This window comes from Nymphaea colorata, chromosome 12, assembly GCF_008831285.2.
Source record: "Nymphaea colorata isolate Beijing-Zhang1983 chromosome 12, ASM883128v2, whole genome shotgun sequence".
Classification (NCBI taxonomy): domain Eukaryota; kingdom Viridiplantae; phylum Streptophyta; class Magnoliopsida; order Nymphaeales; family Nymphaeaceae; genus Nymphaea; species Nymphaea colorata.
Genome location: NC_045149.1, coordinates 7032329 through 7045769, shown reverse-complemented (window position 1 = coordinate 7045769; position 13441 = coordinate 7032329). Strand labels below are relative to the sequence as shown.

Below are 13441 nucleotides of genomic sequence, written 5' to 3'. Positions count from 1 at the left end.
CTTTTGCTTACGTTATAAGCAATTATATACATATTTATATATATTCAAACTGTTGTAGACATCTTAAAAATACAATCACGAGATGATTTTAGGATCAATACGTGAACATAAACGTGCTACACATGTCTCGACAATCTCCCATATGTGATTATACGTTAATGACAGTTGCAGCAATCTTAAAAGCCACATCACGATGTATTTTTGAGTTGATCTGAGCACATAAATGTACTACTTACTGTTTAATTACTTGTTCAGAACCTTGCTTTCTTTTGAATATAATTGTATAGAAGAAAAATGATTTTCAGCGTCAGGTTTTCTGTTTAGAAAAATTATATATTTACTTTTGATTTCTCAAAAATGACATATGCTTAAACAATAAGTTGTTCACCCTACTTTTTAAAATGGTTTATATATATATATATATATATATATATATATATATATATATATATATATATATATATAGTTAGAGAATCAAGTATGGGCTCGTTGACATTATTTAGATTTTAGCCTACGTGATCAATGTGATTGATTTATTCCTACATACTTACCGCTCCTGTAATGCTTGCGTTGCTGAAATAAACGGTGGAGATGGAATTCTGACTTTGCGGGTCAAGTCTTCTGCACTGCTTCATAGTCGCACGTTTCCTTCTTATTTTAATTTCCCTTTCCTCACTGTTTTTGGCTGGCCTTATCGGTTATTATAGGATTTTCTTTACGAAATCAAATTATGCAGGAAATTTGATGTGTAGTTTTGGATTTTATGTAATATAAATTTTAGAACAATCGAGCGACTCAATGAATACACAAGTATCTACAGATTCGTTCACAGTTTTATAAAAATATATGGGCCGAATGAAAGCTCACCCTCGGTTTAATTCCACCACAAAATCTATATAAACCCCATTTTCTGTCATTGAAGGCACGGCATTAATGCCAACTTAGTTTCTTTTCTCTTTAGCTTCCGTTTATACACCAAGCTATGTCCATCCTTGCAGAAAATCCACATGATTTGCCGGACCATGGTGGAGATGGGCATTTCCACCACAGGCCAAGGGCTGCCGGATTCAATCCATTCGGTTCGCCGCCAAATGACAGCAACAATGATGATTGGGAGGAGAAGTGCCGGTGGCTGAGATCTCAGGTCATCGGCTGCGACACCGAGTTCGAGACGCCGTTCGGCCGGCGGCTGATCACGTACGTGGATTTCACGGCCTCCGGCAGGTTCATGCGCTGCGTCGAGGACTACCTCAACCGGGAGGTCCTCCCTTATTATGGTAAGCTTAATTCTGACTTGCATTTTCATTTCCCAGCTACAACAATTTGATTCTATGCTGGAGCATGTCATGTAATCGATCAAATTCTACTTGGAAATTGAACATATAACATTGTCACGTCTATTTCTTCATCTCATCAATTTTCTGTATTGCAAATAAGACTATTCTTAGATGAAATTCTTCTATTACTCACACAATAAAGTGACCTTAAATTTAAATTCAAAACAAATTAAAAGTAGAAGTGGAATTTGAATTTGGTTCAAGCTTTTGTTGCTGAAATCATACAAATGAATCAATTTAAAGGAAAAGACTTAGATTTGATTTTTCATGGAATCTGAAATTCAACTTGAACCTGACTGCGATGAAGAAATACTCAGCGAGTTTGGTGTGATTCGCGATGTGGGCAGGGAACACTCACACTGAAGACAGCCATGTCGGGCTGATCACATCTAAGAAGGTGCACGAAGCGACGAGCTTCGTGAAGAAATGCCTCGGCGGCGGCCCACACGACGCGCTCATTTTTTGCGGCACCGGCGCCACGGCGGCGATCAAGCGGCTGCAGGAAGTCATCGGCATAGCGGTGCCGTCCATCCTGCGGAAGTCGGTGCTGAGTCAGGTGCCGGAGTCGGAGCGGTGGGTGGTGTTCATGGGGCCCTACGAGCACCACTCGAACCTGCTGTCGTGGCGGGAAAGCCTGGCGGAGGTGGTGGAGATCGGGCTGAGCGAGGCGGGCCTGGTGGATGTCGAGGCGCTGCAGAGCGCGCTGGAGAACCCTAAGTACGCCGGCCGGCCGATGCTCGGCACTTTCTCCGCCTGCAGCAACATCACCGGCGTCCTCACCGACACCAGGGCGATCGCGCGCCTCCTCCACGAGCACGGCGCCTTCGCTTGCTTCGATTTTGCTTCCAGGTACGCAATATTGCTCGATCTGTAAGCATGAATTTGACGCTGCCCATGGAATGAAATCGGCTTCATTTTCTTTGTTTTGATTCTGTTCAGCGGTCCTTACGTGGAGATAGATATGAAGTCGGGGGAGGCGGACGGCTACGACGCCATATTCCTTAGTCCTCACAAGTTCGTCGGCGGCCCCGGCAGCCCCGGCATCCTGCTCATCAGCGATGCCCTTTACCGGCTGAAGGGAGTCGCCCCCTCCACCAGCGGCGGCGGCACCGTCCGCTACGTCGGCCCCCACGCCCACAACGAGGTACGCGCTCTACCGCACCGGCCATGCATGAGTGCATGCATGCCTGCACCCTGTCTCTCTCTCACGCGCGCGCACACACACACACAATTCTTTTATAAGAAATAGCACAATACGTGCATACACGGCAAGAAGCAGTATATTCTATAGAATAGTGTTACGTAATATAACAGAATTCATTTAAAATATGTGGAGTCAAAGAACCCTTTCTTTTTCCCAAAAAAAATAAAAAATTCCTTCTCATGAGTCATGAGAAGAATTAAATAATTTAAAAAATATATATATGATGAAGTGTTTTCTACATAATTTAGGCAGTTAAATTAGTAAAAAAAAAAAAATCAAACGTAATATTTATTTTTCTTTTGCCAAAAAGAGAAGTACGCGTGTTTGAAAGGGAAAAAAAATCACAGGACACATTGTACTGCGAGGACGTGGAGGAGAGGGAGGACGCGGGCACCCCAGGCATCGTGCAGAAGATACGGGCAGCCCTTGCCTTCGCGGTGAAGGAGTACACGGGCCACGCGCTCATCTACCACAAGGAGAAGGCCCTCGCCACCATGAGCGTGGCCCGGCTGCTGAGCAACCCGCGCGTCAAGGTGCTGGGAAACCCCGGCCTCCACCACCAGCCCGTCATCTCCTTCCTCATCTACCCGCTGGAGGCGCCCGAGCGCGGCGGCAAGCACCTCCATTGCCGCCTCGTCACCAGGCTACTCAACGATCTCTTCGGCGTCCAGGCGCGCGGCGGCTGTGCCTGCGCCGGGCCATACGGCCACTGCCTCCTCGGCATTGGCTCTGGCCTGTCCAAGGCCATCCGGTCTGTCATTGAAATGGTATGTTTACATATTACACCAACCTCATTCCCTAATTCCCTACTATTTCAACGCACATTGTTTCCCAATTTGGTACAAGCCGTCTCTCCAGCCCATACCATGCCACTTGAACTAGTGACCAATTGCCTACCCGCCTCAGGCCCAACCCGATACGCTAACACCTTACATATGTGTTTTCCCCCAACAAGTTACACCTAATGTTTCTTAGCCATAATTTTCCGGCTTTATCCATAATGCTGAACATACGTTTGATCCGAAAAATCGATCAGTCCAAGAGGATAGAAGCATAGTCACATAAAATGCATTTTTTACTTTTTTTTTTTAATTTTAAAAAAATTACCATATTTTTCCCTCACTTTTAAAATGTCTATTTTTTATTTGATGCAAATACACTTACCTTTTGACGTTTGTATTATTTGTTTCTCATTTATTTTATTTTCTCCTCATTTTTAGTTTTTTAAATTTTTTATAAATTTACCATATTTTTTTTTATTTTTTTCCTTTTTTTTTTAAGTTCACCGTTTTATACCCAAGAAAAACTTTGTTGTTTAAAACTCAGATGTGTTAATTGTGACTATGGATAGAACAAAGCATATCGAGCCTAGTTATTCAGACTAGCCCGAGTATGACCCATGCATTCTTACCCTGGCTGATTAGCACATGATCAGCTGAGATGGACCCGAGTCATTTTGTGTACTCCATCTCTAGGTCCACATGGGCACTTACATAAGAGAAGAGCCTCGCCAGCCAACCCCACAAAGTAGGTTCTTGGGTTAACTCTAGCTATATGGTGCACATTCTGATGCAGGGATACGACGGAATCAAACCAGGATGGACCAGGGTGAGCTTTTGCTACTACTCCCCTAATGAAGAGATGGCATTTGTCACCGACGCGATCGAGTTCGTCGCCGCCTATGGCTACCGGTTCCTTCACCTCTATGAATTTGACTGGATGACTGGTAACTGGAACTTCATGAAATCCGGATTCAGGTACAAGAAGGTCATGAAATTACTCGAGAAAACTCAATCAAGCAGAACATGCCTGTGCAGTCCAGGCAATGACACAAACAGCAAGTATGAGGAGTACTTGGAGATTGCAAGGAGTATAGCAGCTGAACTGCCTGATTTTCCAACCAGCCGCGCCATCCCGGAAGTTCTTGATCCGCAGCTCGTCACCTTCATGACCTAGCCGGAACATAATCGACATGGAACATATAAAATCAATTAAGCATAGCTTAGTTAGTCTAGATCAGTGTTATATATCACGATCAATATAGCCATCCATCCATGCATTAATAGTGTTACTAGCTATTTACCTCTAGTAAAGGTGAAAATCTTTTTCGCCTGAACAATAAACCTCTGGTATTGTGCTTCAATAACTGATTGTGGTGAAAGCCTTTTTCACCTTAGGAAAGTTGTCCAGTATTATGCAGCATATATAGGTTCATACTATCATGGATAGAGCAAGATGTGTGAAACCCTCTTTCACCTACCTGCCCTGCTACCATGAATAAATCATATAAAGGTTGAAACCCTCTTTCAACTCTTTTAGTTGGTCTCAGCTCTTGGAAATATATGAAGTTAATGTTTGGCATATCAGCCAATATGATTGCAGAGTTATGTATGATATATGATTTCAGAGTTATGTATGATATTGTATCAAATAAATGAACAATGTATATTTCTAAATGTCGTGTGTGTATATACATGTGTTTATGAAATTTGAATGTGCGGGAAATGATCATTGTGTTTGCATAACGTATATGCGTGTACATTAAGGGGCATAGCGCAATTGGTTAGACAGCTGACATGATGGCGGCACATTACCAGTTCGATTTCTGTTGGTGCTATTCCTTTGGGCCCTATGGTCTGAGAGCACGGCATTTATAGCCAATTTTCCGATCTTTAGAGCATGTATATGTGAACTTGCAGATGCACTTAGGCGCATTTCCGCGATACAATATGAAAATTAGTATAATCTTGGTCTTGACCCACATGCTTAAAGTTTCTGACGTATAACAAATGTCCTTCAGTTCTATTTTTATTATTTACGCCGACAGTTGATTCCATCCCATTTATCATTTGTTCTTTTTGATTGATATCGAGTAAGCTTACAATTTTGAATGTTCCGCAATGGGGCCATCGCACACATTGTTAATGTCTCATAAATCCGTCAAATATTGTTACTATCTTATGAATTTATTTCAAAAATAAAACAAATTCATATAACATTGGAACAAGTATTTTTAAAAATTATTTTATTTTTAAAACAAATTTTTAGTGTTAGCGAAAGACCCGATAAAATCCAAAATGTTGTTCCTGCCAGAGTCCGTCGGACCCACTCTGAAGGTGACTACTGCCAACGGAAAAGAGTTGGCTCCCGGGTTGGACCGAAGCGGGAGGCCGTATCCAGGTTCAGCCTGAGCTTTAAAATATATTGGACGCGCGAAGGCCGTCCGATCTGCCGCGGGGACAACGCGTTCATGGATCTCTTGACCGTACACGTGTCCTTTCTTGCTACACCCTCAAAGCACCTTCCCGCGCCTTCCTCCGCCCATTGTTAACGTCGGACCTTCAGCTTTGAGTCCAACATTTTACCCAATATTCGAAAATACTCAACCTTTTAACCGTAGTTTTCCTTAACCACCTTGCCACAAAAAAGAAAGGGCTCTTCTCTTTAATACCACTGAAACCTTATTTTACTTAAACTAACTAATTCATAATCCAATATGTTTAGGTTAAGTGTTAACCAGCTCATAGATAAGCATGAAAGCCCGTCGCCTCCCTAGTAGCGGAGCTATGTTTGGGTTAGTGTGGGCCCCTGCTCACGCCAGCCAAATGTAGTGTCCACTCCAGACTCAGGTCAATGCTCCATAGACACCAAACTTACTAAGGTTAGTGCTTCTTTGATCAAATTTTATATGAAAATTTCATTCTTGAGTTTTTATTTTTTGTGTGGAGTGATTAACGATTTAATAACTATTTTGATTGCTTTAGATTTGTTCAGTTTGTACCATTACCCATTACTTGAGTATATCAAGTGAGATGCAATATGTGGATATCTGTTCATGTGTGGGTTAAATCTTTAATTCAAATTATGTGGTTGCTATCATGTTCTAGTGTGTTGTTCTTAGAGTGCGAAGAGTACGAAAACCTAAAAAAAAAAAAACTTCAAATTTTTTAGTCAACAACATGAAAAGATATGCACCATGAGACTCAATTTTTTTTTTTCATCATACACTAAATATATAATTGTCAAATTTTAAATTCACCTTTACCCAACAACCCATATTTTGTAGGGTTACCCCTATATAATTGAACCCAAATTTACCGAAATCTAACAAGTAAATTCAAAGTTTTAGATTAACTTATGTAGAGCATACGCTCCACAAAGCCCCCAACTATCTGCGCCCATGCTTCCAAACTAATAATTGCCACCAAAATTGTGGTCGTGAATGTGAAATTTATAAATTTGAGGCCTCTTTTTGGGATAAGCTCTAAAACTTAGACCACCAAACTGAATTGATCCCAGAAGAAAGGTTCCAAAGTGGAAAATGTATAACCCATCGGAGGAGGTGGGAAGTCATTTTACGCGTTATCGTCAAAATCAAAGAGGCGAAACATTTTCATACACTTGCGAGAAGCTGAATTCACGTTCAACCTACGCTGTCCTTGTATTTGCAAGATGATCGGGATTCCTTCACGATTTTCCTCTTCATATTTTCTTATGAAAAAGTATATATATATATATATATATATATATATATATATATATATATATATATATATTGGATATCATACAATAAAGTAATAAATCAATTAATTTTCTAAAAAATAAAAAATTTTACCGATAGAGGTCGATATGAACGGATATATATCTCCTTTTTTTTGGGTATCCACATTTAAGAAGATGATGCGACGATAATTAGTTTACTTCCTTCTTTTTGGGCATCCACATTTAAGAAGATGATGCTACGAAAATTAGTTTACTGTAAATCGAAAGTTGACGCAATTAAGCAAACAACTAACTGCCTAGCAATACCAGCTGCTGATCCAATTAACCACGCTTGAATTGGATAGACTAAATTTAATTTCAATTAATACATCTGACTAGCTAAGATCCAACCCGTTTAAGCCCTAGATCGAATCCCAGGGTCGGCCCCATCCATGGAACCGAAAAAGCGGCGACCTCGCCGGAAGGAAGTTGAGAGAAACGTATTAATTCAAGATACTTTGCTGCTTTATTTTGAGTCAACCGAGTTGACCGCCACTCCCGGCGAAATATTTTTTTTTTCAAGTTCCGGCGAATCACAGCCGCACGTAACGACGAACGGCCGTCGGATGGACGGCGGAGAACCCCGAGAACACGTTGTCCCCTTGGTGAAGAACGTGGGCCGTGGGTCCCACGCACGGCCAGACTCGAGAACGCAGATACTTGGCCTCCATTACTGCCCATTCCTTGCTACCTCCACCACCGCCACCTTTCCGAGGTCGCTGTTTTTGGCGGAAAACAGGGGCGAGATTACTGCCTGCGAGCTCCCCGCAGCCTCGCCCACCGCTTGCTTCTATGGCGTCTTTCTTCCCCCCTCGCCCTTCGCATCTATATTTCCCCAGCTCCACGGCGTCTCCTGATCACCAGCACAGTCCGTTTCTGATCTCTTCTTCTTTATTACCACCCTTTCCTCTTCTTTCTCTTTCGATCTTCTTCTTCTTCTTCTCTAATGAGTCCTCTCCTTCTTGAACAATCCATGACGGTCTCCACCCTTTCCGAGTCCGCCAAGCCGTTCGATCTCGAAAGCGTGAAGTTGGCTCTCTTTGATTCGTACATCGACGAAGACGATGGTGGGCAGACCGCAACCAGCGGTGCCGGGTTCGATCCCTTTGCCTTGTTTGATAAGGGGGTAGGCGATGATTACGCGAAGAAGTGCGCGTGGCTGCAGAAACAGATCATCGGCAACGGCGCCGCGTTCGAGACCCCGTTCGGCCGGCGCCAGATAACGTACGCTGATTTCACGGCTTCTGGGAGGTTCCTGCAGTGCGTTGAGGATTATATCAGCAGGGAGGTGCTTCCATTCTATGGTGAGTTCATGCCCGTGTCGTTTGATGGCGACGTTCTTCTGGTATCAGTTTTAAATCCAAGTCAGTCCATGACCAAGATCAGAGCGTGTATTCAATTTAAAAATTTTTCCAAATTTGGTAAATGCTTTGAAATTAAGTGGAGAGGTAAAGAGCAATTTCTAAACCCAATTTTAAGAATTAATGCCTTCCCATGGAGTAATCGCTAGATTTTTGTTCCGAAATATGATGTTCGAAGCCGCTTTTTCTTGTTTGAACGTGAATGGAGATCACATTGGAAGTAGTTAGATTTGAGCATTCATTCAAATTTAGCAATTTGTTCGATTCGTTCCTTGTTGATGGAGAAGCTGAAAAATGGAGGACCGCTCTGAATTCTTGACAGGGAACACGCACACAGTGGACAGTCATGTAGGGCTGAGGACGACGGCGGCGGTGCACGAGGCGGGCGAGTACGTAAAGCGGTGCCTGGGGGCGACCGACGGCGACGCCTCCCTAATCTTCTGCGGCACGGGCTCGACGGCAGCCATCAAGCGGCTGCAGGAGGTGATGGGGGTGACGGTGCCGTCGGTGGTGCGGAGATGCGTTCTCAGCTGCCTCCCGGAATCCGCCAGGTGGGTCGTCTTTACCGGCCCCTACGAGCACCACTCCAACCTCCTTTCCTGGCGCCAGAGCCTCGCCGACGTCGTCGAGATCGGCCTCGACGACTCCGGCCGCATCGACGTTCGCGCCTTGGCCTCTGCCCTCGCCTCCCCACAGTACGCCGCGCGCCCCAAGCTCGGCTCCTTCTCCGCCTGCAGCAACGTCACCGGCATCTGTACTGATACCAGGGCCATCGCCCGCGTGCTGCACGAGCACGGTGCCTTTGCCTGCTTCGACTTCGCCTCCAGGTCGGTAATGGCTGCTGCCTAAATGCCCCTCTTCGGGGAAGCTTTCTGGTTCTGAGTCTTCTCAGTTCTCTGACTTGTGTTCTGCTGCTTCTTGCAGTGGTCCTTATGTGGATATCGAGATGAAGACGGGGGAAATAGACGGGTACGACGCGATCTTCATCAGCCCGCACAAGTTCCTCGGCGGCCCCGGCAGCCCTGGCATTCTGGTCGTCAACAATGCCCTCTACCGCCTCAAGGGTGCCCCTCCCTCCACCAGCGGCGGAGGCACCGTTCTCTTCGTCAATGGCTACTGCGAAGAGGTAAGAACAATTCTCCCTTATAAGACATCGCGATTTGCATTCACATCTTGCGTCCGCTGACGGAAAATTGTGCCCATGAAACAGGACACACTGTACTGCAAGGACGTGGAAGAAAGGGAGGACGCCGGGACGCCGGGAATCGTGCAGAAGATACGGGCGGCGCTCGCCTTCGCCGTGAAGGAATACATGGGCCACGACCTCATCTGCTCCCGAGAGCGGGCGTTCCTGGATGTCGCCATCTCCCGGCTGGGGAAGAACGGCCGCATCCGCCTTCTCGGCAACTCCGCCATCAAGGAGCGCCTGCCCACCATCTCCTTCCTCATCTACCCCGCCGGCGCCGCAGCCGGAGGAAAGCACCTCCACTGCCGCTTCGTCACCACGCTCCTCAACGATCTGTTCGGTATACAAGCGCGCGGCGGCTGCGCCTGCGCCGGCCCTTACGGCCACGCGCTCCTCGGCATCGACAGGGCGCGGTCCACGGCCATCCGGGAGACCATTGAGAAGGGTTACACCGCGGTGAAGCCCGGGTGGACGAGGGTGAGCTTCTGCTACTACATGCCCATGGAGGAGATTCACTTCGTGATCGACGCCGTCGAGCTCGTGGCTGCTTATGGTCACCGCTTCCTCAACCTTTACCGGTTCGACTGGAAGTCCGGCGACTGGAGTTTCAAGAAGATGGGTGCGGAGTATACCCAGATGATCAAATTGCTGGGACGGGTTGAGGAAAGGTCGACAAGGTGCGAAGGACCAGGAGCTACGGATGTTGAGTATGCGGAATGCATGGAAGCAGCGAAGCGGGTAGCCATGGCGCTTCCAGATTTTCCGACCAACAGGAAGACACCGGAAGTCATTGATCCAGAGCTCGTGGATTTCATCGTCTAGTCCACAGTTTAAACAACGGCAGCCATGTACATATATAATGGCGGTGAGATACGAACCACGTGTGATCGAGAAACACACACTGAATTTTTCTTTTCTTTGGGTGGATTCCGTTCGTTGGAGGGTTTATTCAAAATGTTAATACACCCGAGAAGTTTTCAATCATGTGTAGATTGTAATCCTCGTTCTTACACATATCATCAGTTTGAGTAATGTCAGGAAGGAAAACCATGAAAAATAATGAGCTAACAACTCTCAAGCATGAGAATTCTGTCCACATAAATTTGGAGAGTTGAAGTTTGAAGGTTATAAGGGGCCGTTTAGTAATGAGAATGAGAATAGTTCGTTATTAATTTGCTTTAAAAGTTTGGACAAATTTATGAAACACTGTATTTTATAAGAAATTTACTTTAATTTTAAATTAGGACAAGTTCATGGAATATAAAAAATTGGCCTGTCTAGGCCATCGCCCCACCTGAAAAAAATATATATATTAAAAAAATTAAAAAAATTTAGTTGTATAATGTATTTTTTAGTCGAAGCTTGATAATTGCTTTTTGTGGAATTGAGATCTTTTGGTTTCAAGGGATCTTAAAATGAGAGGTAGCACCTACTAGTTGGTGCACTAGCACGAAGATGTTGGGAAGAGTTTGTTTTCTTTGACAGCAGTCCATTCAAGGAAACTCTTGCTCTTCTAGAGAAGAGATGATGTTCAACTCTTTCCGAAGTAGGTCACTTTGATTTGTCCATTCCTGTGGATACCTGGCTGGCTGCCTTATGTGGTCTCGCTCTTTCAAGGGGTATATATCCTGTTTTTTATTTTTTTTTTCTTTTGTCTTTTTTGTGTTTGTTCTTCAATAAGTTCATTTCTCAATAAAAGTAAGAGATGGGACCCAAAACTCCTGCAAGTTTGCATTGAAAACATGACGGCTATGGCAGGTTAAACCAGCGTGACCAAGTCTCACTTCAGAAATGGTGCCTTGTTATCTAATTACAAGACATATATATATATATATATATAGAGAGAGAGAGAGAGCCTTGAATATTCGAAGGAACCATATTTTCCACTAAAAAATAACATAACATCAATGAGATACTAAACCCACCGCTGCTGATATCATCACGCTTCGCTGATTCACATTCAGTTTCGAACCTTTTCTATTCGACATAAGATATCATTTGAAAGGATGTGTGCTACGTTTTTTTTTTCATATGAGTGGGAGACTTATGACCCACTCCAAAAAAAAGAGAGTGAGAAATCTCTCCCTTTCTTAATTACCCGTTTCCACGGTTTTAGGTTGTGTTGGCATCAATGGTAGCAGTGCTTCATATTTTGATAGTTAAGATATGGAGTTGTAATACTTATAGGAATCAAACAAGAGACATGCTTCCTCACTCATTCCTAACTCAACCAGCTACAAGAGACATGCTTCCTCACTCATTCCTAACTCAACCAGCTACGCGCTATGCCCCTTAAGGAATGTTCTATCCCTTAAGGAATGTTCTATGTTTGTTTGTTTTCTTTTCTTTTTCTTTTTTCCTTTTTTTTTTGCATTTTGTATGTTTTGCTATCTGATTTTTTATTCTGAGACCTGGCATGCACTTATATGTGCATACATTGATGCCCTCATTCTATGAATCATTATCAGATTTTGTTCCATAATGGGATCCACGAAAAGGATGCGTATCACCAATATGCATTGGCCTGTATCAGGCCATACCAACCATAAAAAATCGAAATTAAATTATATATTTTATAAATATATCAGCTAAAACAAGGCTGATGAGCTGATGCAAGCCTTTTTTTTTTATAAGGGCCCCATGTAAGCTAATTTTCGAAAAGGGCCGTTTTCGCACATTTTTCTACCATTTTGCAGCCAATGATGATGGATATCAGAGAATACGGGCGATACCAACAACATTGTTAGCAACTAATATGCCATAAGTTTAAAAACGTTACATAACTGCCAAATATTTCCAGCTACCCAACCAATGTAAACATATCAAAGGGGTTTGCATAATGGGATCAGGTAGGGGCAACCATGCGACTGGTATCCATTTCAAATCCTTGAAGGTCGACTTTCTGTGCTGCAAACGAGGGACTACTGATACGAAAGTTGAAATACAGCATATCAGTATCTCAAGAAACCGAGACCGACTCTATACCTTGAGGAATGAGGGGTTGGGTTGAAGCTTAGGCCTTCTTTGGACAATGGGTCAAACCCCACTCATCTAAACCAATGTAAACATGTATGGTGCATTTGCTAAAAATGACTTTTGAACCATGATATTTCCAAAAGGGGAGGGGGTGGCGGCACGCCAGGTGGCTGAAAAATGTCCTATTAAAATTGGAACTTTAAGTCCTGATTCCTGCCAAAACATACGGATAGGACGCCGATATGTGCCATAGTAAAATATAAATAAAAATTTTTGTGTTCTTCCTCAAACTTGTGTTGTTCATACGGGATCGAGGCTCTAAAGAAGTTGATGCAACATCGGCTTTCCCATTATTTATCCTCATACAAACAAGCTGGACACTCTGCATCTACCTCCCAAAAGTGCAAGCCAATTAAGCAGCAGAGCCATTGTGTCACGGGTGGATGCCTTCAATCTGTGCAGCCCGGCAAGAATTTAGTTGCCGTTAGCCTTCAAACAAAGGAAAGGGGTGAGACAGGGGAACTGATACGGTCAGACCTTCAATAATGCCGAGAGAGGCTGCAGAGGAGGCCGAAAGCAATCACCGTGGGCGGGACCAGCCTGCCCTACAGAGCACTGAGGCCGACCGAGACCATGTTGACCCAAATGTGGGTCAAGAGGGAGGAGTGGGTGGCGCAGACCAAGACCACATCACCACTTGTGAGGTTAATGTCAAACTTAGAGTTGATACAAAGGGAGGAGAGGGAGAAATTGCAACAGCTCTAGGTAATGTTCAAGGACAATGAGGTGACCCAGGCACGACACTTGAATACCAAGGCGGGGGTATAACCCGGTC

General features: G+C 44.1%; 2 protein-coding genes across 2 annotated transcripts; both read left to right on the top strand.

The window, feature by feature from the left end:
- Positions 1 to 941: 941 nt before the first annotated feature.
- LOC116266173 (uncharacterized) lies at positions 942 to 4928 on the top strand. Its single transcript, XM_031647286.1, has 5 exons — positions 942 to 1277; positions 1685 to 2186; positions 2277 to 2481; positions 2889 to 3308; positions 4117 to 4928. The coding sequence occupies exons 1-5, from the start codon at positions 983 to 985 to the stop codon at positions 4495 to 4497; spliced, it is 1803 nt and encodes a 600-aa protein (XP_031503146.1). The 5' UTR covers positions 942 to 982; the 3' UTR covers positions 4498 to 4928.
- Positions 4929 to 7800: 2872 nt separating this feature from the next.
- LOC116266137 (uncharacterized) lies at positions 7801 to 10563 on the top strand. The gene is made up of 4 exons (XM_031647239.2): positions 7801 to 8387; positions 8767 to 9271; positions 9369 to 9570; positions 9655 to 10563. The coding sequence occupies exons 1-4, from the start codon at positions 8030 to 8032 to the stop codon at positions 10450 to 10452; spliced, it is 1863 nt and encodes a 620-aa protein (XP_031503099.1). The 5' UTR covers positions 7801 to 8029; the 3' UTR covers positions 10453 to 10563.
- The last annotated feature ends 2878 nt before the right edge of the window (positions 10564 to 13441 follow it).